General features: G+C 35.8%; 2 protein-coding genes across 2 annotated transcripts; both read right to left on the bottom strand.

Annotated features, from left to right (window-relative positions):
• Positions 1 to 125: 125 nt before the first annotated feature.
• LOC122037028 (tRNA nucleotidyltransferase cca2-like) lies at positions 126 to 14988 on the bottom strand. The gene is made up of 15 exons (XM_042596478.1): positions 14372 to 14988; positions 13911 to 14041; positions 12687 to 12804; positions 10712 to 10764; positions 10301 to 10350; positions 10109 to 10207; positions 7989 to 8098; positions 7564 to 7691; positions 6872 to 6938; positions 4061 to 4144; positions 2525 to 2587; positions 2254 to 2398; positions 947 to 1111; positions 739 to 836; positions 126 to 656 (listed from the first exon to the last, which is right to left on the bottom strand). Exons 1-15 carry the CDS (start codon positions 14690 to 14692, stop codon positions 543 to 545), a joined length of 1746 nt encoding a protein of 581 aa, XP_042452412.1. The 5' UTR covers positions 14693 to 14988; the 3' UTR covers positions 126 to 542.
• Positions 14989 to 20073: 5085 nt separating this feature from the next.
• Positions 20074 to 21460, bottom strand: LOC122037034 (scarecrow-like protein 23). Its single transcript, XM_042596488.1, has one exon. The coding sequence runs from the start codon at positions 21438 to 21440 to the stop codon at positions 20199 to 20201; it is 1242 nt and encodes a 413-aa protein (XP_042452422.1). The 5' UTR covers positions 21441 to 21460; the 3' UTR covers positions 20074 to 20198.
• Positions 21461 to 25670: the final 4210 nt, after the last annotated feature.

Genomic DNA, 25670 nt, shown 5'->3' with positions numbered 1-25670 from the left:
TAGGTATAAATGTGCATAAACTATGCTTTAAGCGAAGTGCAACATAGACGTCTAAATTATCGAAAAAAAAACTAAAAACCCAGATTCAAAAGAATAGGATGAGAGTGTTATTCTATATTGGAAGATGGAGTGCAACAAACACTTTTTTTTGAAAAGTCAGTGTATAAATTCATAAACTCACAAGGCTATTTTGATAGTGTTGAAACTTAGCTCTCAGTTCCAAGTTTATGTTACAGGTTTAGTAATTTAATTCTATTTTTATAGAAATGTGAGAGAAGACAAGCGTGGGTCATTGCTATGTACATCGCCAATGGCATCCTTCATCAATGGAACCATACTTCAATAACCTTACTACTGCATGCTAGGAGTGTCTCACTTTCTTCCACCGAATCGAGGTAAACAAATTCCAATTTCTCCTCTTCCCTCCCCTTCTTAACAACTCGTACCTTCTAGTTGAATCAGGATTCCCTCTGAACCAAACAAATCGATACAAGTTGTCTTCGAGCTTTATTTGCAACACCGGTCTGAGCGATTGCGACAGTTCAAGTGCAGGAGCCAAGCTTTGCCCGTTTTGTCTGAGATTGCTTCATCCAATCAAGACATTCGTCGGCAGTACCTTGAGGATGGGCGAGCTGCCATTTCAGTACCCTATTTTGCTGCCAAACCGTAATTCGTTTATCAGCATTAAGACGCGACAAGGTAGTGCAATGGAGCTGTGATTGCAAGTGTGTTTCTTACCCATTCCTTCACCAGTGGGCCTCCCGTTTTAAGCTGTAGAAAATTCATGATCGCCTTTCCATCGAGCAATGGTTTGGCATCCCACACCTGATCCAGATCTGCAATGTAAGACACTTGTTATCTTTATCTTACTAAACTATAAAATCATGCGATCACGTCCTGGAAACCAAAGTATGAATTAAATGTTACCGGCAAGCATAAATCTTACCGAGTTGACTAATAGCACTTTGAACTCTTAGAAAAATTTCCTTCGCTGTATCCAGTTCAAATTGTATGCTTGAAGCATCATCACTGGAATCAACTCTATTGTATAACAGTGTTGATGCTAGCAAAGACACGCGCCAGTAATCTTTAATTTGTCGCAGAAGAAGACCTGGAAATGTAAAAATATATGTATATCATCAAGGATCGACACAATTTTCTCAGGAATTTAAGGTCCGAAGCGACTAATAATGAATGAACAAAAGCAAATTTCAAAATACAACTTGGTGAATAGAAACATTGTTCTGGATCAACTTATAGGATGGAAATCCTAGCTACCAACGGAAAGTGGTTAATAGGTTCAAATTATAGGATCGAAAAGTAGGATCTTAAAGATATCTTTATATATATCAAGTAGCAACTTTTACTTTTACAAGGTAAATTGTAATTATAAGATGATGAAAATAATAATAGTTAGAGATAGATGATAATAATAATACCTAAACAGAATTTTTACAGTTGTACTTAAAGAGCCAAAAAGAATATTATATAATTGAAAAGTTTTAAAACGATATGACGAGAAAAAAATTATTTGAAATAGTAAATGTTGATTGCAATTGAATGTATATATATTGTAATCATAGATGTTGGACAAGTATCCTACATGAGAACTTAAATAGGTAAATTATTGGATTGTATTGGAGCAAATGTGATAAGGCTCACCCAGGCGGCCCAGTATCATCACCCCCCGCTAGATATTGGCAAGTAAATCACCATGTTCATTTTGCCCTATCACAGCGGCCTTTTGGATGGGGGAGGTAAAGCACATCTGATTGGACTGTAGGCCCATAAGATCCTAGTTAAATTAATTCAACTTGGGGAGTATTGATCTTATTGATCAATTTGAACTGGGGATCGTACAATCCAAAGGTCTCATGTCACAATTCGACTACAATGAAAATAAGGTGATCAAAGTTGTAAGAAACCTCTATTTCCTTTAGGATGCCCAAATGATGCATGTTTAATCCATCTAACAGAATTGCCACTGCATATTTATCAAATTAACAAATCATGCGAACTATTCAGACCATAGAAACCACCAATTGGGTTGAATAATTATTGATTTAGTAGTAAATCTGCATGCAAGGTCGACATAACTCATGGCTTTGTATATCAGATATAGTTTTTTATGCTTATACAGCTATAGCCTATGTAGATTAGTCAACTGAAATACTATAATCAGAACACACAAAAAGACAAGTTTGTTTTAGATTAAAAGCAATCACTTGGTAATACAATGCAGCATTTTCTGACCTGCCAAAATCCTTCTTTTTGAAGCCATAGGCACGTCAAGAAAGTCACCATCAAGTTCAGACTCAATAAATTCTGAATCGTTATTCGGATTCAATAGAGGAATCAAGGATAGGAATCTCTCAGATGCAAAATGTAAACTCATCACCTACAAATAGTATTATGTGATGAAGAATGACGAATGGAAATAACTCATCCTATGAAAACATATACATAAATCAAAGAGAAATGGGCACATGAGAATATAGCAAGTTGGTTAGATAAGAATACTGACCATATCAGCATCACTAGCCTTCAACTTAAGGGACTCCCGAATGATGAAGTTTGTAACAGGAATCTAATAAAGAAGACATTCAGATAAAGCTAAAAGAAAGAACTTGATAGAAAAAAAGAAAGAAAAAACAGTTAGCTAACTATTGGCTTTATATAACTAACTTTTGTATAACTTAAAAGCTGTAAAGTGACACTAGAACTTCAAAAAATAAAAAAATGAACTTGTAAAAAAGTAAAACTCTACAAACTCAATTTTTCTTTGCGAGTAGGAAGTATGCCTAGAAGCCTTGATTTGTTGTTTCAGTTTCTGCAAAATCAATCTAGATATGCCCTAGGTAATCACTCTACCTATACTTATATCAAGTCTCATGTTTATATTTTACACCTTAAAAATATGTGATATAGGCAATTATACACTATTTTATTCTCAATTTAGTTCTCAATACTATTCCTCAAACTGATTTAAGAATATTAGAAAATCCAACTTGTTACTTATATGGTCAAGCCTAGGACCTTTCAAAAACTTAGTGAACCAATTTGCTAGCTAATGATTGGAATTGACATGAGATATGATCTCCTTGGATTGCACTTTTGCTCAGGAACCAATTTGCTAGCTAATGATTGGAATTGACATAAGAGATATGATCTCCTTGGATTGCACTTTTGCTCAGGCAAAGGGACAATCAATCTCTGATTATAATATTAATCAATAGCAAGATATAAATCAATAACTAATTGGTAATAATTAATCATCTAACTTTTACTATTACAAACATTTACTAAATGAACAAAAAAATCAATAGTTCATTAATTAGTGTAAACATTGATAAAAATTTAGAAAACCTAACCCATCAACTAATTACTGCAATTTTGATTGTTAATCAATTAAGTTGTATAATTATATAAAAAACTAAAATTAACAGATTTTAGTTAAAATTTGAAACATTAATTTATATGTAAAATCTAAGTAATTACTCAATTAACATCCAGATTCTTCCTCCCTCTTTTGCCAGTTAATAAAATTCAAATTATATAAGTATTGATTTGATTAACCCCACTCACACCCTGCCCACTCTACCTCCACATTCTTCCCCTGCTCAACCTAAACATTAATTAAAATTTAAATACCCATCCCAGATCCCAACCATCAAATTTAATTAAAACCATGACTAGCTACTACCACCTGTGAATCCTCTCAACCTTGCACTCCTCTTTATCTAATTGAATCATTTGGCACTCTTCTCTGAGCCTTTAGTGGCTTCATTTAGTCTGATACAAGGTACATACAGAAGGTCAAATGGTATATATGGTAAGAAACTAAGAGATTTTTAATGAGGTTGCTTAGCCTAGGTCTTGAACTGCCACTATTTCAAGTGCATTTGTAAAATTCACAGAGTTATATAGCTGTCAAATAGTTAAATTGAGATTGAAAAGAAAGTCCCAGAACAAACTATGAGTGAGTCAAACCAGAACTTAACCTTTTAATAACTAGTAAAATCTTAGATTCATAAAATATAAGTCAGATAAACCAACTTACCTTTTTAGATTTCTTATCCATGTACACTACGTTTCTGAATGGAAAGAACAAAGCCTCATATAAGTAAAGTCTTCGCTGGTCATCCTGTCATTTTTGGGGGCATAGTTACTTGCAACAAATAAACCAGCAAATAAATAAAGAAAATGTTTTTAAAAATTATTTTTTGAAAAAAAAAAATCTAGTGCAATTTCAGCAGATATATGATTTCACAATATAATTGCATCAAAATAAAGCAGAACAATCTAGAGCATTCTTCTGTGCCAATTCAGACAACCTAATATTTTATCAAATCTTCTCTGATAACATAAAATATCATAGATGAACTCTGGAACCCCTTCTACTCTCTCGATCTGGTTCTATAACTTACTCCTAAAAGGACAATATGTCACCTTCACTAGTGTAGAGTCTTCTTAATAGTTAACCAAGTGTCCATGGTTGAATCACAACCATAGCTCACAATATATCACCCATTCTGCGCATGAAAAATCAACATTCCAAAGTCAAGCCTCAATGTGTCAAACCCCTCCTTAAGGATAGCTCCATCTCAATCCCCCAAAGCTGTCCCTTCACACAAGACAAGTTTCTTCTCTGAATATCTGAAAGACTCAACTGATCCTCTGCTATCCACGCAATGCCAGGTGAGATATCTACAATCCCATGGGTAGCAAGTAGCAAAGTTCTCTCTACTTCAGCACTAGTTAGTCTATTCTGTCTTCTCATTCCCTCAAAGCGAAGAAATTTGTGTAGAAGGCACAATAAGATTTGCCTATAATCTATATGTTCGTGTGAGCTGGCTGCGATTGGAATATGGCGTAACCGTGTGGCATTAGTGATGGGTGAGATGTTTTGCATGGATGCATGGAAATTGCAACTTGATTTTACATGCCCCTACCAGGTCCCTTTTCAATGAAGAAAAGAAATAAATTGATCCTTGGCAGAGATAGGCCTTCTCAAGCGAGGAATCTCTCTCTTTCCTAACCCACGGAGAAAGTTCATCTCCCAGAACTAAACAAAAGGTTTTGCACATAAATCAATAAAGGAAGAATATGCTCTTGTTGCAATTTAATCCGTAACTGCTACTATTGAGTCTACTGCAGGACACCTAGAAAAGAGCTTAAACTAGCTTGGTAATACCCATCTGTTCTTTCACAAAACCAACCACAAGGATGCTTGCAAAATCCTTGCAGCAATGTTTTCTTGCCATCTTCCGCCTCAAACCTACACTTTCTACTCTTTGTAGAAGAGTAATTGTAAGAACATCTCCTAAAGTCATCGCTTTCATTGTGAGACCTTGATGCAAGAAGCTTGATTTTATGGAAGAATTACTTAGTCTAAGTAAATTTCTTAGCATGGTTTCTGAGCAATAAGGCCTTTACTATCATTATCCAATTTGGCAAGCATTTACCTTTACTTTAGTGCACCTTCCTAGTTCATGACATCTACTATTAGTGTCATAAGTCAGCAGCTATGAATAGGGCCATGTGCCACATGGAAGTGTAAAATTATGTGTTGAGTCATATATATATCATACCAAAGTCCTCTTACAATAAGATCAATACAATATTATTTCCATTGAGATATTACTCAAGCAAGCCTAACCATAATAAAGGGCTATAATACCATGTTAATTTTGGAGAAATGAGATATCCCCTTCAACATGATATAGTGGCTACAAGGTACATATATGACTCAACTTGAATTCTAAGCCAACATTATCAAATGTTAAACCCACATGACTCACAATCCTAATACTCTTAACATACTTGATATACTTGAAGCAACTGGTATAATATGTGAAATATGGCATATTGGTTAGTAATTATCTTAAGAGTTAGTAGATTTGATATCTCATTTATTATGAGTATGGTTAGTCAATTTCATGAGTCTCCATAACAAGGTCATTATGAGGCAACTTCAAAGCTTATTTGGCATCTCATGGCTGTCTCAGGCAAAGGTCTGTTGTATCATGATTGAGGACATTTTCAGATTACAAATTATGTTGCAACAAATTTAAGTTATTCGTTGACATATAGATGACCCACATCAACTTATTGTGTTCTGATGGAATCCAATACCATGGAAAAGCAGAATTTAGTGGCTAAATTAAGTTCAGAGGCAGAGTAGAATGAATGACACTCACCACATGTGAGCTTTTATACTTGAACAACTAATCGCCAGCCTAAATTTTGGTCCTTCTGAAATAATGAATCAATATTGTGAAAGTTAAGTTTACATGCACATTATTGTTTCATGAGAGGAAAGGTACAGAGGTAGATTGTCGATTTTACAGAGAGAAGATACAATCTGAGAATAGTACATCTTTGTTACTTCTGACAATCAAACTTGTTAACTAAGCCTTGAGGACCCTAAAATTAGATATGTTAGTAATAAGTTAGGGCTCTGTTATATCTTTTAACCAATTTGAAGGTGAGTGTTGAGGACTAATTGTAAACATAAGGACCATTTTAAGTATAGAATTGATATAAAGGTATAGGGGGTACCTAATCTGAGGTACTGCATCAGTTCTTAGCTCTCTCTGACATACTTTTTCTACATACATACGTCACTCGCGATCTCTCGCATATGGAACTATAAGGTCATAAATCAAATTCCCAAATCTGATAAATTGTGTTAAGGATTTCAAATAAAGTGGTAAAAGAAGGAAGCAAAGCAAGTTTTAAAAAAAAAAATCATGCTCTCAAAGAGATAGATGGCTAGCTAATGAAGTTGCCCAGGTTAAATGATACAAATAAACTGCATGTCGAATGAAAAATAAAATTACTTCTGGAAAAGTAAAGATAATTAACTCACACTAAGTATCGAGCATCCAATAGACTGCAGAAGATTCCATGCTGCACCCAAATAAGAAACTGCAACGCTGCAATGTAAGAATACCAGAGAGAATTAACTTGTTTACTTGAAAAAAAATTTATAAAGAAAAGGGTCACAATTTCTTTGAAAGTATGAGTTTTCTTGAATGATACAGTAGACAAGATAAAATAGAAATGGTGATTGTTTTGTGACCAAAATTGATGAAGGAACAAAAGGAAAACAGATTTTGGAGTTGTAGAACAACTGAATTCTTGACAAGATAAAACAGCTGCTCAAAACCTACAAATCTACTAATTGTAGGATTACAATAGCTTTTTAATCAGCCCAGATCTCCATCCCCAACTAACCCTCAGTAACAGTCCTCCAAACTTACCGAACACATTAAAGCTAAGAAAACTATGCCAAGCAAACCAAAACACTTCAAATGAAAAAGAAGAATTCACAACAATGACTCAACAGCCAACTTATGAAAGAGAAAACCAGAAAGCAAAATATCTTTTCAAACTATCTATCAGGCTTACTATGAACCCAGCATTTCAGATTTGGATTGTCTTACACGTTGCCATTGAGTTTGAATCTCTCAAAGGAATGCTAAATGAATGAAATATAAGTGGTTATGTTGCAAGCTTAGATGAATCCAGGAGTAATGTAAAGCATCTTTCAGCAGAGACCTATCAATTTCTTCATTTACTGCTGGATTCACGTTTGCAGGTAAAGTGAAGACAACAAAAAATAGTTGTAGGTCCACTATGTTCGTAATTGCTGTCACTGGTTGCTTGTCAGATATCATCAGATCAATCTGTGGAGAAACAAAGAAAATAAGCAGTCGAAAGGAATTCAAGGGCGAGTTGAAATCAAAGTGACTTCAAATATAATACATTGTGCAAGGATAAGCCAACATATGAAAACTGGGAATAAATACAATCTTTGCTGAGCATCAAACCAATCATGAAATGGAATCAGTATCATCCAACCAAACAAAACAATGAGAAATTAGAAATTAGAAAACAGCTAGAAATTCCAGGAAAAGTGAAATCTTGATTACTGAGGACCATCCCTGGAAATAAAGCAACCCTTAACATGATCAAAGAAATACCTCATGACCAATACGTTCTCGGCTAATTTTTTCTGCAATTGCAGCTTTCACTTCACTATCCATTGCAGCTTTCTTTAAGTCTTCATCCAATGAAAATTCAAATCTGGCCCCTGGTGTGTTGATAAGAAAGCTAACTAATGAGAAAACTTGCAACAACATCAACTATAAAATATTAATGTTTTGCATTTCATATTATATCCCAAGAATATACATCCATAGCAGTAACCTTAAATTCATCATAGCATGGAATAAGAATATTATACCTGTAAAAGACAAAGAACCAAATTGAAAATCTTGCATCATATTTCAAATTTTTAAAAAAAAATTGAAGTTAAGTTGCAGAGAGGGGCCAGCTACTTCTGGTGTTCAATAACTATTAAATGCTACTTATTATTGGCCTGTCGCTAACCTGTAACTTAGTCGCAGGTACTTGCTTTTCCAGATATGTTATACTTAACTAATCATTAGAATGCGGGTAGTCTCCAACAAGACAATTACACCTTCAGTGAGTGTAGACAGAGTTCTTCTCCATTAGAGAGCAAGGGGAAACTCAAAAAATCGCACTCAATCATGCTATGAAACATTAGACCTTGTATAGAAATGTTTCTTGATGATATTAGCTTCACATGATACTTTGTACTTTGCTAGCTATTACACATGACCTTATATTGCATTTTTACGACTAGTTCTCTACCTAACATCCTTTATTGTCTTGCCTCTAGATTTATCCGAGGCAAGCATTGAAGGTGTTGAACCAAGACATTAGATTACTCTAAAACATTAGAACATCCACACCGGCTTTCATATCTAAAATTCATAATTTAGAGTAAAAAAAAGTTTCTTTATTAAATTTGGGTATCCAGTTTCACTATACAATATATCAGTTTTCTTTTTTTTTCTCTTTCCTCTATAATGTTTAGGAAATGAAATACATTATCTAAATTTAGAGAAATACTGTTTATACATATAAAATTTAAGGAATAAATAGGATAACTGAATAACTGATGCAAAAAAATTTAGCTACCTTATCCAAAATTTAGGATAAAATTTTTAGATAGGGTAACTATTGTTGATGCTCTTAAATTGCTATTATACAATTGTAACAGTTATAATGCTACAACAGTATTATATTAATTGTTACATATTGTAACGACTACTCGATATTACTATATACTATAGCAACTAGTCATAGCTGCTACAAGAATAGTAGAAGTAAAGAATAATATTATAGCATGCGGCTACAGAGTAGTTACTACACCTTGTATTAATTAGTTCTAACTGTTGTAGAAAGTAAGACTATTATCAGAATAAAACATGTGATAGGACACTCTTTTGACTTTTGCCTTTTTAAAGGAGCACCTTTTGATGATTTACATAATTTTGAATGCTCTTTTGGGTGTTTTGTACCCATTGAGCATCCTATAGTGTTTTGAATCCTTTATTGTCTTGCCTCTAGATTTATCCGAGTCAAGCATTGAAGGTGTTGAACCAAGACATTAGATTACTCTAAAACATGCTCTGATGGGCTCTTTTGAAGATTCATTTGCAACTCAAGGGTTTGTCATTTATTATTATTTTTCTGCTTCAAATATTTGTGAATTATGTTATTTACAATTTTCTATTATTTCTAAAACATATTCATTTGTTAAAACATGTTTATTATGCTTATGTTTACATGCTAAAAAGGAATAAAAATGATGCTTAGCTTTGGAAAGTACTGTGCGAATGCATCCTATAGTGTTTTGTCAGTGTCACACAAAACGACAATTGGCACAAAGGATGCTAATAGAATCATCTTTGACAAAAATGAATTTCACCTCACACATTGGGGTCAAGAGCCATTTGGGTCGTGAAGAAATTTGTAAATGGAAAAATATATGGTTAAATTGCAAGGAAGCTAAAGTGACACGCTTAGAATGTCCATTTAGTGTTATTGCTATTGTTCATGTCTATCAAAATTTCTCTTTCTATATTAGATAAATCTCTCTAATACGTTCTCTAACCAAAATTTACATATAAAAAATTAAAAAACCTTTCTAGCAAACCATGTTCGCCATCAGGAGTATAATTTTCTTAAGAAAGAGATAAAAAAAGTTGGTAGGTTCACATAAATTTGTTACCAAAACGAATTGCTCGAAGAACTCGAAGAGGATCATCAAGAAAAGTAGCCTTTGGAGGCAATGGAGTGACAACATATCCATTCCTCAGGTCTTGAACACCTGAACAAAGTATCCTGTTAGTCAGGCTAGGAAAGATTTTCAAATGAACAATGAAAATTATTGCATAAATTCTAAGGAAAAAATCAGACGGACCTCTTCCAGTCAAATCTTCTACAGAATTGGTGTTGATATTGTAGAATAAGCTGCCACAGAGAAACAAATAAACATTATAATGTAGTAGTAAAAACAAAAAAAGTAATATTTTGCACAAGTGGTACCCACTTTGTGCATGTTATTATGTTAGGAATTCTTGGAAAATCTTTTTGTATACAACTCAATTGCATAGTCAAGCTAATAATTCCAGGAACATTCTACATGGAGCTTCAGTCACAGGAGACAAGGGTGCAACATTGGTTCATTGAGTCAAAATATATAGGGATTTCTCTACGAGTTCTAAGAAAATAAGTTAAATAAAAAAGATAATGGACATTGGTATTGGAGTATTGTGATACACCACAAAACGTGTTCATATGATTAAAAGGCATGAGAAATATTTGAAAATACCTGTTTATTGTCAGATCCCTCCTAAAGGCATCTTCTCTAGCAGTACCAAATTTCTGTAAAAAATTAATAATTAAGAATGATGTAACAGTTTATCAATCATAATACCAAAATGCTTGATCATGACTTAAATTCACATGATGAATATTCTCAAAGCTTAGCTAATAATAGAAGATAGGCTTTTGGAATCAGATGGAGATGTGAATGGCCTGTTAACTCTTTAGGTTACTAGACATTCTGCCCACCTAAAAGATTGGCAATGAAATAGTTGCATTCAACCAAACCAAAAAGATTACCTATCTTCCATCATTCATTAACGCTCAACCTACCATAGTAGTTTAAAGTGTGAACCTACTATTGACACTGTTACTTCTGCATCACCTACCTTGAGGTGTCATTCTGCAGTTATATTCAATCTGAAATTAACAGAACTGAACATGACCATAAGGATTCTATTACTGACACCGACCTTGTGATATGAAAAAATCAAAGTACAGTTAGATGGAATGTCTAGGCAAAAGATTGGTTGAATTGGATTTTTGTAAGACACATTTTTGGCCAGACTCACTTTAAGATAGTTGATGAAAGAAACATTTAGTTGGATGATTGTGTTAGAAAACCAAAAGACTAATTTCATCTGAGATTGGATCCGCCATGGCTAAAACTAGCATGTAGAGGAGTACTCAGTAGACGTGTCAGCTAATGTCAAGGAGTAATCAGGTGATGTAGTTTACACCATGCTAAGAATGGGATAAAAATATATGTGCCCCCACGGGCTGGAAGTTATAGTGGTGTTTCCACAGATAGGGATGTAAATGAACCAAACGGTTCGCGAGCTATTCGGAGCTCGATTCGGTAAAAAGCTCGTTCGAGTTCGTTCGTTTATCTTATCGAGCCGAGCTCGAGCTTAAGGATATTCGGCTCGTGAGCTCGCGAACATGTTCGCTTATAGGCTCGCGAGCCAAAAAAACGAGCCTTAAATCGAGCCTTAAAACGAGCCTTAAACGAGCCAAAAAAAATGAGCTCTAAAACGAGCCAAAAAAACGAGTTCTAAAACGAGCCTTAAAATGAGCCAAAAAACGAGTTCTAAAACGAGCCAAAAACGAGCTCTAAACGAGCCCAAAAACGAGTCCGAGCTCGCTTAACGAGTTAGGCTCGTTAACTTTGATAATCGAGCTAATAACGAGCCGAGCTCGAACTATTCGTGAGTCTGATAATTCTAAAACGAGCCGAGCTCGAGCCTTGTGATAAAAGCTCGATTCGAGCTCGAGCCGAGCTCGAGCCCGAATATAACTTAAACAAGCCAAGCTCGAGCCTGATACTGTTCGGCTCGGTTTGGCTCGTTTACATCCCTATCCACAGATAAGCCTAGGTCAATTCCCAGCGAGTATGGAAGCCACACAGGTTACCTCAACCCCCCCCCCCCCCAAACACGTGCGCGCGCTATTGTTCCCGTGATTTACCTGCATGTATCTAGCCGAGGGGCCGGCAATACTGGGCCGCCTAGCGTGAGTGTTATCACCTTTTGCCATGGATAGCAATATCCGCCATTAATAGGTTAGGAACTTTGGAATCACTAAGAAGAGACACTATAATACAGCCTCATAAATAAATAAAAAATGAAGAAGAAAAAACATTGCTTTCAGTAGAAAAAAGGCAATGTAAATTTGATCTGCAAAACCAATCCGAACCATAGGGTGAAAGAAAAGTTATATTTCCAGCAGAGCATCAATACAGTAAATTTTCATAATGAATCTAAGTGCCTCCAACGAAATTATAGGGCATTTTGATATGACCCAGAACCAAAATCTTCCCATTAACAAAACAAGAGAGTCAAAACATATTTTATCATCCATCTGGACTTAAAACAGCTAAAATACTTAAGTGATTTGAATGGTGTTCTTACAATACTACAAAAAATATAGCAGGAATTAGATACTCTACAATAAAAAAAATAGTAGGAAGGAACTAAAAGTACCATGGTAGGGATTCGGCTGTTCTCAGCGTAGGTTTCAGATCGCAAGTTAACAAAGTCAACCCAAGTATCATAAATTCTCATCCTTGCAGTTTCTAGATGTTTAGATTGATCAGGATTGCTGCATAAACATCCATTTCATCAGTATACAAACACAATGAATCATTTAAATTGAAGAAAGTATCGAACATAAAGCATCATCAAGCCATATTTTTCCTGAGGATGGTTATATGAACTTCATCCCTAAAAACTTATATCATTAATCATATTCAAATAAACTAAATTATTTTTTATCACATTGAATTGTTGACTAATATATTCTTCAGCTCTCTCGTGCCCGTTACACCTTCCACTCTAATAGCCCTATATAATATATTTGTCACCTTTAAATATATTCATACCATTACAACCTATTTTACCTCATTTTCTCATTTAGCAGAGCTACACCTAATAGTTCTAAATAATTTTTTTTATTTTATCTTTTCTAATAGCTTCACATATATCCACCTTGGCATTCTCATCTCTACTATATTAACTTTTCATACATGCTCCTAACATTCCAACACTATATATAAAGTATGGCAAGCAATACCATAGTTTTATACAGTTTCCTTTTTATTCTAAGTGGGACATGATGATCACAAAAGACTCCTAACTTTTATTATTGTTAAACAGGTAATCCTTGCATCTAAACATCCCTTACAGTATTTCTTGTCCATCGATCATAACAATCCAAGTGATTATTTTCTTGTTACTAAAATTATCTATCATATGCTCAATTGTAGTTCCACTTATCTTAAAATTACAATAAGCCCTCCAACTGTTCCTTCTAATTCAAATGTAGTTAAGGACTCAACTAAACCTTTAAGTTTTAACATTGAATATTAAATAATAACACAGTTAATTAAAAATATATTAACAATCTAATAGTTAGAAAGTAATTTTATTAAAATATGATTATTTAGTAATTCTATATTAATTTGATATGACAATATTTGTTTATTGCATTATTAACAATTGCACACATAATGATAAATAATATTCTTCTTAAGATTTTAGAAAATCCATTGTAATCTCATTTATTAAATAACTTAGTATAACTTTCTTTCTCATTTTTTTATTTCTCCAGCCAATTTCAATTCACTGATCAACTGATATTTGGATTTGACAATCGGATACAAATTTGACAACTATGCTATAATCTAAAACCAAAGAAAGAAAAAGTACCACTGGATAACACCTATTCCTTGTTGTTCTTCACCAGTTGACTGAAGAAATTCATTGACCTTCTCACAAAACTCTCGACCCAACATGTTGTCCAGAGCAATATCGATGTCATAACAATCTTTGCCTAACAACTGTTAAGTAAAACAGGGGGAAAAAAATCATTTTTCAGAAAGTTTCCAAGAACCACAGACAGAGTGTAGCAAAGTACTATTAACTTTCCCAAAGATATAAAATTGTACACAGCATCAGCTCATGATTTAACATACATATTTCGTCTACTTCAGAAAACGAACACTTGAGAAGTAAAAGTCGGGATAAGAAACTAAGTGAAAATCAAACATAAGAAAAAACAAAAGATCAGTGTGGAGATATCCCAATGCATGCAAGAATTAACGCCAAAATATTCTCTTTCCCATTATTTTAGTCATAATGCGGCGAAGAAATCACGACCCAGAACGAACCTTATCACGAACCCACCCGCCAGCGACTCGGAGCTGGGTCTCTAGATTGAAGCGGTCGACGACGTCAAGCAGCCGGCGGAAGATCTTCTCTTCCTTCTCTGTGAGATCGATCTTATCCTTCACGGCCACGGACGAGCCCATTCCGCTACCGCCTCGAGCGGTGGCGCCGCTATGGAGCAGACGGAGGCGAAGCCCTAAGGCTCTATTGGGAGAGGACAAGAGGGGGATTTGGGAAGGAGGAGCACGGAGAGGCGGGAATCGAAAGAGGCGGCAGGCGAATAAGCGAGTGGGTTTAAGATGGAAAGCCATCGGACTTGGCATGGCCCTCGCTTCTCATATACGTAGGGCAATCTGAATCAAGTGGTTCGACCATGGTACGAGATCAGGAATCACTAAATCGATCCCGGATCGATTGGGATCGTCGGCGTCTCGGCGGGCAGAGACAGCGGAGGGGACGCGCGAGGGCGGGCGAAGAGGCAGCACTGGCAACTTGCGGAGGGGGACTCACGAGGAGGCGTCGCCGGCGGCTGTTCTCCGAGCAATGGGTAAGAGGGGAGCAGCGGCGGCGAACCTCTCGAGCGCCCGGGTGAGGGGAGAGAGTTGAAGTGACGATTGGACTTTAGGTTTTTAGGAGCTGTTAATTTATCCTTGGATAGTTTAAATAGATTTTTAAACCCTAATTAAATTGTTTTATTAAAAATATATATATATATATATATATATATATATATTAAATTTTAAAATTCTTATACAAATATTTATTTATTATATATATTTTCAATCCAGAATTATGATCAATGATATTATTATTATTATTTTATTTTAATTCATTTTTAAAAAATAATTAAATATTAAATTGATTTAGTCTTTATCAATTTCATCATCTATCAAATATTAAAATAGATTTTTTTAAAAAAATTATAGAATCGTACTATGCGATTCCGATCGATCGGATTTTGATTCCAAATCAATTTTAAATAGAATTACAATTTTATATACTATGTTTGAGTTTTGACCCTCTAGTTTGGTACAATAACCTAGGCTAGTCTAGTGGTGCCAAATGAATCAAACTTGTTCGCTAGCTCTCAAAAATAATATTTAGTTTTTACTCGATCAATAGATAAGTTTTTAAAATATTCGAATCACGTATTATAATTTTAAAATTATTAAATCATATATCTATTTTTTATTTTATCCTTAACTTCAAATCAATTCGATTGGAAAAATAAATCAATCGACTAATTATTTTTCCAATCAAATTGATTTCATTCCATTTGAAAAATCTATCAGTTGATTTCGATCAAAATCAACTAATAAATCTAGAAATCTCGAAATGATATAAAATTGGTTTATATATGTTCGTCTAGTTCTCCTGATTGTAAAAATATTATCAAACATCAATCTAACTCAATATATTGAGAACGGTGATTTTTTTAACATGAATTAGTCTTTCGGACACATTCATATTCAAAAAATCACTGATCTCATTATATTTAGTCAAATTGATGTTTGATAGTATTTTAATAATTAGAAAACTAGACGAATACATGGGAACTGGTTTCATTGTTGGTCCCTTGGCGGCCGACTATAGGGGGTGAATAGCCTGCACAATAAAATGAACAAAACTTTTCTCAATCTTTATAGCTTTATTAAAATAGGCACTTGCATAAAAGAAATTAAGAAGTAAAATGAAGACAAAGGCACATAAGGAATTATTTGGTTTGCAATCAGTGAATTGCTGCTAATCCAAGGAAGTTGAACGCTCACTAATGTCTCATTCGGATCGAGAAGTTTTTTACAGTAGTTAAAGCTCACACAGTAGTAGAATAGACAAAGAAATTGATTACAAGTGATGATTTGTAACTACTGGGATCAGAGATATATTTATAGCCCTGATCGGGGCACATGGAAGGGTTCCAGGTGTCTGGAGAGGGATAAAATTTTATCCCCATCGTAACGGATCGCGCCACATCGCATTTTGATGAAGTTTCTAGTTTGGGTCTTCCATTCTGGTTCCACTCGCTTGGGTCTGGGTCTTTCGCTCCGACTCCGCTCACTTGGGTGATTTCAGCAATCCTGAATAGGGCTCACCCGAACCTATTTTTCGTTATTATCGAAAAACCTTCCGCTCCAGCATTTCGTCCCTCGGAAACATCGCGCACTTCCTTTTCGTCCACCAGCGAACTCTTTCACAGCACCTCGTCCTTCGGACGCACCGAGCCCGTCGACTCTCTCCCGTGCCATCCTTCTCGCTAGCTGCGTCTTCCGCTCGACTTTCTGTGCTCCTAAGTTCTTGCACACAGGGATATCAAAACACAATAAGATATAACTGAACTTAGTCGATCACATCAAAATTACCCCGGGATAATTACAATCTCCCCCTTTTGATGCGAGCAACCCAAGTTAATTTAAGGTAGAAAAACAAATAATAGAGATATTTTACATTTAAGAAAAAATATGCAAAAAAAAAAATCTACTTCTCCCTAGACTTATTCTCTAATTCTCCCCCTTTGATCGCATTAAAAATGGGGCATTTTAAAATAACTTGAAAATAATACTAAAACAAAATCTAAGGGAAACAAAGTCAAGTAATTGAACTCTTCTTTCTCCGAGAAATTAAGATCAAATTAATTTCAATCAGAAATTTTACAAACTAATTTATTTGAAAGTATTAGATAATTTTATAATAATTAAGTACTTAACAGTTACTCAATTAAATATTCATTTCAATAATTGGCTTCTAGGTTGTGACCAGACATTAGGTCTTCATGGTTATTAGAATAATAACCATTTTTAGACAAAACATTTTAAAGGAATTAAATATTTAATTTTCTTTCTGAAAGCTCTAGGTCTAACAAAAAAACAAGGCATGCACAAAAAGTTAATTTAATTTAAATATGACTTTCGAACCCAAAACATATTTCTTTCTACCAGATTAATTAAAAATTTTATAGGAACATACTTTTGTGATATTCTTTTAAGTTGGCCCTTATGGTATCTAAACTGACAATTCAGTCAATTATATTTTTTAACTTGTTGAATATGTGAGCATGCATGATTTTTCAAATCTTCTATTTCTACTTTCAATTTTTCATTTTTATCTTGTCGAAATCTTCTAATCAACAAGATATTACTAGAATTCCTTTTAATTCATCATTTTATTTTTCTACTTTATAGGAATTTTTTGATAATATTTTTATAAACTAAAATAATTTATCATGAGGTAGAAATCATACCTGACTTACCTTGTCAATCCCATAATCTGAAGCTCCTCCTGAAGTGCTGCTTCCTTCTGATGTCGCTTCCCCTTCATTGATGTTCTCGATGCTCATTTCAGACGAGCTTGCTGCGTCTTCATATTCTTGGTGACTTGCCACTAGCGCAAGTCCGACGAGAGCTTCGATCTTTGATTCGGACGACGTTTCATCCCATATTGTTTTTAGATTTAGATGTTTGTCTGGACTGGTCTTTTGTCCTTGCTCTTGCTCTTGTCCTTGTCCTTGCTTTTTAATCTTGGGCAATTATCTTTCACGTGCCCTTCTTCATTGTATTGGTAGCATCTTACCTTTATTTTCCTTCTTTTTCCCTGTACTTGATTAAATTTATTAGGTTTAAGTAACTTTTTAAATTCCCTTACCATGAACATCGTTTCATCATCATCGAGAGAAGATTCAGAATCTGGTTCGTCCATTTTTGCCTTTAAGGTAATGTTTTACTTTGGCTCATTCTTCAGATCTGCGCATCTCGTTTCATGAACTTCAAAAATTAAAATAATTATTCTAGAAGTAAGTTCTTATTTCTAGATCTTTAGAGATATAATAAGTATCTACTAATGATGTTCATTCAGTAGACTTAGGAAATGTATTAAGTGTGTACCTTAGCGAATCTCTGTTGGTTACCTTTTCTCCTAGATTCATGAATCCGGTGATGAGTTCCTTGATCCTTAAATGGAGGTGTCTAACAGTTTCTCCTTCTTATAATTGGAGGTTGCTGATATGATTTCAAAACATGTCTCATTTCGCAAGTTTGGCTTCGGATGTACCTTCGTGTAGCTTAAGGAACTTCTTCCAAAGCTCCTTTGTTGATTTGTAGGCGCCAATTCTGTTTACTTCTTGCGGAGGTAACACACTTAGTAGATGGAATTTGGCTCGTCTATTTGCTACAAAGTTTGTCTGCTTCTTCTTGGTCCATTGATACTCTTCTTTGTCCTTTGGTGCTAAAAAATCATATTTCAATATTAGTAATAAATCAAAGTTCGTTTTGAATAATACCTCCATCTTTCTTTTCCAAATCACGAATTTCCCATCGAACTTAGGTGGGTAGATGCTCGTTCCGACCATCTCTTGTGCTTCGGTCGACGGTTAGTCCTTCTGAAATGTCCTTGCTCTGATACCAATTGTTAGTCCCTTGGCGGGCGGCTAGAGGACGGTGAATAGCCTGCTAATAAAACAAACAAAACCTTCCTCGATCTTTATAGTTTTATTAAAACTTGCATAAAAGAAATTAAGAAGTAAACTGAAGACAAAGGCATACAAGTAATTACTTGGTTTGTAATCAGGAGATTACTAATCCATAGAAGTTGAAAGCTCACTAATGTCTTCTTCGGACGGATAAGCCTCTTACAGTAGTCAAAACTCACACAGTAGTAGAATATACAAAGAAATTGTTACAAGTGATGATTTCTAACTATTGGGTTCAGAGCTGTATTTATAGCCATATCGGGGTGTCTGGAAGGGTTCCAGGCACCTAGAGGGGGATAAAATTTTATCTCCATCGTAACGAATCGCGCCACATCATTTTTTGATAAAGCTTATGGTCCGAGCGTCCGGAGCAGGTCCGGGTCTTCCGCTCGCTTGGGTCTGGGTCTTCCGCTCCGGCTCAGCTCACTTGTGTGATTTCGACCATCCGGAATAGAACTCATCCGAATTTATTTTCCGTCCTTCTCGAACACGCTCGAACTTCTCGTCTCTCGGAACTTTAATTTTGATTGACTTAAAGTTAGAACCATTCAAATCAAACTCAAATTTTAGTTCGAATTCAAATTTTATTTTTAACTAAACTCGAACTAAAATTATTTATATTTTTAATTTTTTTAATTTAAATATCATATATATTTTTCAAACTTCAACTAGAATATAAAATATTTTTATATTGCATCATAACTGAGTGAGTTAAATCAAATCAAATTTAAAATTAATATAAATAAATAAATAAATTGTCATTTTAGATGCCTTCCCACCTGGCCAGCCATGGTAGCTCTTCCGAATTACTCGGACAATATTGTGTTCGATGTTACCTTTGGACTGTAAACTATTACTCTTTTGGGTTAATGAGCAAGAGCTATCATTGGAATTCCATGAACAAGAGTTGTCATTGGAATTCCTTTAAATGCGATGAATACTTTAAGTTGTCAGATCAGAAGTGATTGAGCATAGTAAATTTTTAAACGGTATTAATTTATTATTCTTATGATTTGATTAATGTTCGATTCGCCCTTGTAAAAATTTCTCATGGAACATCTTATTGAGAATTGATCTCAAATGCTCCAAAAATGCAACAAAAGGAAGAAATGAAATAAAATAAAATAAAATAAAATACGGTAATATAATAATTTATATGATTTAGAGAATTTAATTTTACTATATATTTTTTTGAAAACAAAAACATTTGTCGAGATACAAGAGTTGAAGTCCCTATTTGCCAAAAATAGATTATTATTTTTTGGGTAAGAAGAAAAAGATTTAAACAAAAACAACAAAAGAATGGCATCCATCGCCGGCGTCGATCGGTCGCCACCGAGAACGCTGGCAAATATACGTATAATCCTTCACCTCGCTGCCGCGCGCGGCCGGAGCCGCCACGCCGACACGGAAACCAGCCTCCGCCGCCGCCAGCACAGCGCGATCGAATTCCCGTCACGGCTCTCCTCGATCCCGAAGCCGCCGTTTCCCACGTGTTCCATGCTCGACGCGTGCCCCTTCATCTTGAGCAGCAGCCTCGCCTGGCTCACCGACCTCGAGCTCAGCTCCGTCTCCTCGAACCCCGCGCTCGCCATCTTCCCCCTCCACTCCCAGTCCCCGCCCTGCACCGCCCTCTGCATCTCCTTCCCCAACTGGTCCCGCTCGATGCTCACCCTCTCGGCGCTCTCCGCCGGCAGGCAGTCGTGCAGCGACTCGAACATCGCCGCGAAGTAGCTCAGGTTCTCCACGAACCTGCCCACGAAGCCCCCCGCCGGCCGGCCGGTTTCTCTGTCGACCACCACCGTGACAGAGGGGCTCAGCGCTCGGACCGCCGCCAGAGTCGCCCGCAGCTCCGCCGGGCTCTGCCGCGTCCGGAGGTAGAAGGCCAGGTTGACCACCAGCGTCGCGCCGTCGTCGATCATGAGATCGCTGGCGGTGGAGCCGCGGACGAGTCCAGTGAAGGCGAAGGCCAAGTTGGGGCAACCGTGGGCGAAACTGACGAGCCGGAGTCGGGTCTCCTCCAGCTCGGCGGCGGTCCGGCCGAATCCGGTGAGGTGGAGTGACACCGGCGAGTCGGGAGTCGCCTTGTCGGAGAGGGACTGGAGCAGCGACGGCCACTGGAAGCCGTACGAGACGTCGAAATCGATGACGTGGAGCTTGCCCCCGTTGCGGCTCTCCTCCGCCTCGAACGCCTCGACGATGGTCTGGTTGGCGGTGAAGTGGCCGAACTGGAAGAAGGGGGAGGCGCGGTAGAATTGCGTGAAGGCCGCGAACTCCTGCTCCGGCGAGCAGGGGAGGCAGGCGGAAGTCATTGCGGCGGCGAGGGCGTCGGCGAAGTAGGCGGCGACGCGGCGGAACGGGTCATCCCCGCGGGGGGACACGTGGCGGTAGAGCTGCGCGAGGGCGTCGACGGCGTCCGAGCTGGGGGCCGGGTTGTCGGGGTCGGAGGCGGCGGCTGCAGCGAGGAGGAGGGAAGTGAGTTGGTCGTGGGTTATTGGGGCCTCCAAGGGCGCCGCCGCCAAGGGATATGACGGCGATCGAAGAATGAGGCCAGCCGGCGGCGGGGTTTCGGCGAGGGACATGCTGAAGCTAAGGAGCTTCCCTTCCATGTCTTCGGACTCTGTCTCCATGAATCAATCCTTGTACAGGGAGCGAGAGAAGAAGTTTTATAGACGATCCTCTTTATCCCATCACGTATCACGTGACAAAAGGTGAAATAACTAGTCCTCAATATTTTCGTCCCACTCGACCCTATGTCATCACGAGTGAGATAAATCATACACTCGACTCTAGATCATCACGAGAGAGATAAATCATGGCAGCCGAACTGATAAGTGATAGTGGGGTGAGGTGCACAAGGTCCAGAGATTTACATCTCGAAAGTCCTACGATTCGATCCCGCGATCTCATGTGACAAGCATGTCACCACTTACCAACTCAGATGACCCCGTAGAGTCCTTCTTTATCCCATCATTGCAGCAAAAGGCGAAACCCTCGCCCCCAGGGCCCCCACCGACCGGACCCATGACCATTGTGAGAGGTAAATCGCAGCACCCGAGCTAACGTGGGACGGACTAGGTGGGATACAGGGATAGGAGATTTATTCCCCCGTTGCCATTGAGTTTCGACCCGGCAGCCTCCTTGCAGTAACTTTCACCCCATGTCATCTCGGATGACCTACGGGATCCTTCTTTATTCTATCATACGTCTATGGCTAATGATATGTTACTTACATATATCTTGCTACATATTTGTAGAGTCTGACACTAAAATCTTAAGAAAATAAATCTTTGATTTTTATAGACAATATTCACATAGTCTATTGAACATACATGACAATAATATTTTTAGGATATCTAATGTAAAATTGACGAGAGGTTTGTAAAATTTAAAAAGTTAAATAATTTTTTTAAAATTATTATGGAGGTGAAGTTTAAGATTTATAATTTAAGAATGAGAATAAAAATTTAAATATGTTATTTTTTCGTAAAATTGATGTAATAGGTATGAAATCATATAACTTAACTTATGAATTGAATAAAAAAAATTATTTAAAACTTTAATTATTGAAGATAATTAAAAAATATATATATAATTTTTAATAAATTATTATATTATTGATATGATTCAAGATAATTTTAAAAAATTCTTTTAAAGTTTTAAGAATTGAAGATGTGCTTATATGAACCAATACTAATCCGTGAGGACAACGTAAATGATTCAATGAATCTACAAAGAAGGAGAAGTAAAACGAAGAACGAAACAAAGAACCATCATTTAACACGACTTATCATTTTATCTAATGGATATCTCAAAGAATAGTATAAATAAATTATTAATATTTAAAACCATTAATTTGTACATAAACATCCGACTCATTTACTAATTCAACGAGAGCACTTTGCTTAATTTTCAAGCATGAACATGCTTTAATTGTGATTTTAAATAGATGATGATGTGGCAATAGGTTTGACTTGTGGATTTGGTCAAATTTAGATATGAATTCGGATGGTTGAATGCGTATTAACATTTTTTATTTTTTAATTTATTTTGTGGATATTATTTTCCTCATATAGTCATCCACAAAATGGCATGTACATGATATATATAAAAGGACAAGGTGAAGGATGAGTAGGTGAAGAGCAAATTAGATTCCACCAAAGAGAGGGTCCCACCGCTAAATATTGTGCTCGGAGGATCTTTGACATGGTGAAATTGCCTTAGATCCTTTTTGTTTTTTTGCTACACTTTGTTGAAATTGGAATTCTTCTTTTTTTTTTTTTATGTTTGAACGAATATTAAAAGTGTAAAAGAGCATTCTATTTTTAAATAAACTTAAAATGGCACGCTATAAATATATTTACTTTAATGATATTTTAATTAAAATTACTCTAATAGACCAAACTTATTCCAAATAATTTTAGTAAAAAACAATAACAAAACGGGTCTTTTTAATGTTTGCCCTGTGTTTCTATCGAAACAAAACAAAATAAAAAACAACGTTTTTTTTTTAAAAAAATGGATAATCAATGTTGAATAGCAATTAGAATTCTTACATACTACAGGTCAAAATTTGATTAATAAAACTATGAGGAAGTTTCCTTGTCCGGATTCTCCAAAAAGCTGTCTTTTTGATCAATTCCTGGTCAAAATTCGTATCCTGACAAAAGAAATTTTATATAATAAAAAATTTTATGGGATCCGACTCCGATAAGTTGATCCTTAATGGATTTTGGATGCCGGCGAATCTTGAAATTAGATTTGATGGGGGCGTGGAATTTTTAAATTAAATTTAAAAAAAAATCAAAAGGAAGAGGAGCAGGTGATAAAGTAACCAACCAACCCAATTACTGAAAAGAGAGAGATGATCCATTAGTATGGTTGTGAATAATGGCAACTATATTTTTTTTTAATTTTAAATTGATAGGAATATAATTTGATAATTAAAAATATCAATTTGATTGAGTGAACTTGATATAAATTACCCTAGTTCGATGCAAGTTATATATATATTAGTGATCGTGCACACGCGCTGCTTGTGTAATATAATACATTGAAATCACATTGACCCTTTACTAATGAAATTATTAGTAGAGTCATTAGGGTAAAGTACCAGACTTTTGAAAATCTGAATTATTTGGGAATTGTTTGGATTTTCGAGTGTCACCCTTACAGTTTCCCTATGAAAAAATTAATTTAATTTACTATTATACTTATCTTAGTAAAAAAAATTAAGAAAAGTATATTTGTTAACATTGTCGGCCTAAAATATTTATAGAAGCTTTTTTGATCATAGTGTTATCAATTCTAAGATGTGGGATTAAAGAGAACTATATTTTTTATATAAAACAACCAGAGAAAATTAATGATGAGAAAAATTCATAATAATATGTCCCAGCTGAGTCTCGAATTCTAGATCACTGATTATTTCGCTTGTAGAATTACTAATAAACCTTAGAATTATTTTTAGTGTGAAAAGAAAAAAGGATATTAACGTAAATTCATTTTAGGCTTCACCAAAGTTAGTTAGTAAAGGGAGAAATTTTTAATAAAATAGTAATATATATATATATATATATATATATATATATATATATAGTTAACTTGGTCTTAACATATATGTAATTTTGTCTAATAGATTCATCATAGTCTGACATTAGGTTGTGCTAAACCTAAAATATTAGAGGAGTTTGCCATATCATATTTGCTGTAGGGTTGTCTTAGCTATCAGCTTAAAAAAACAAAAAATTTAGTATATATGTAATACATTTTTTACTTGGCCCATTAAAATCCATCTCTTCTATACCTTCCATACCCAAAGTCCAGCCCACCTTTTATTTCTAAAATCTGTCTTGGTTAGTGTCTCTCGTGAGAAAAATATCAAAATTTTATAACACATACATCATACCGACATATATCAAGTTATATTGATTCTATGACATACTAAAAATTTTGATATAATATAATATCGTACTAAAATTTTTTATATCAGTATCGATATAATATCTTTCTTAAAATTTTGGTGTATCATAGTGATACTAAAATTTTACCCTAAACGGTATGAAATTTAATTATACTAAAATTTTGATATACTGAATTTTCGATATACTAAAATTTTAGTATGATACATCACCACTAACTATGATTTTCGACAATAGGAGAGGGGTAAATTGCTTGCAAATAAAGAATACCCTTCTCAAGACTTTTCAACTCAAAAATTAATAGCAACAATAAAATGTAAAACAGCAGTAACAAAAGAGAAACAGGAAATTTAATTTGGTTACAACCCAGGGGGTTGTTAATCCAAGGCAGTCGAACAACTTCACTAGAATGTCTCCTTCATTGTAGGCGGAGAAGTATTTTTTACACACTAAGAACATTCAGAAGTTGCTAGGAACTTAATACAGAGTTGATTGATTTATTCCTAGCTCCAGGGGCCTTTATATAGCTCCTGGAAATTCTATCTCAGGTCTTGAAGGCGCCTCCAAGAGGGTTGAGGGTGCCTCCAATGGATTTGACCGGATAAAATCTTATCTGCTTCGCAAACGACCATCTAGACTGGGTTTGACGTGCCTCAAATGCCCTTGAGGCGCCTCAGACAAGGTTGAGGCGCCTTCAAGGTAATGGAGGCGCCTCCAAGATTGCAATCAGCACAGGCGCCTTCAGCAATTCGTTGAAGGCGCCTCCAGCTAGCTTTTTCAGCTGCTTTTGATTCCTTTTCTTCTTCCGAAGCTCTGATTATTTGGGTGATTGCGACTAACTGAAATAGGGCTCATCCGAACCCAATTTCCATCATTCTCCTCAAGAAGGCTTCCAACCCGGTTTCTCGTCCCTCGAAC

The sequence above is a fragment of the Zingiber officinale genome, unplaced genomic scaffold (assembly GCF_018446385.1).
Source record: "Zingiber officinale cultivar Zhangliang unplaced genomic scaffold, Zo_v1.1 ctg230, whole genome shotgun sequence".
Taxonomy (NCBI): domain Eukaryota; kingdom Viridiplantae; phylum Streptophyta; class Magnoliopsida; order Zingiberales; family Zingiberaceae; genus Zingiber; species Zingiber officinale.
This window is presented reverse-complemented; position numbering and strand designations above follow the sequence as displayed.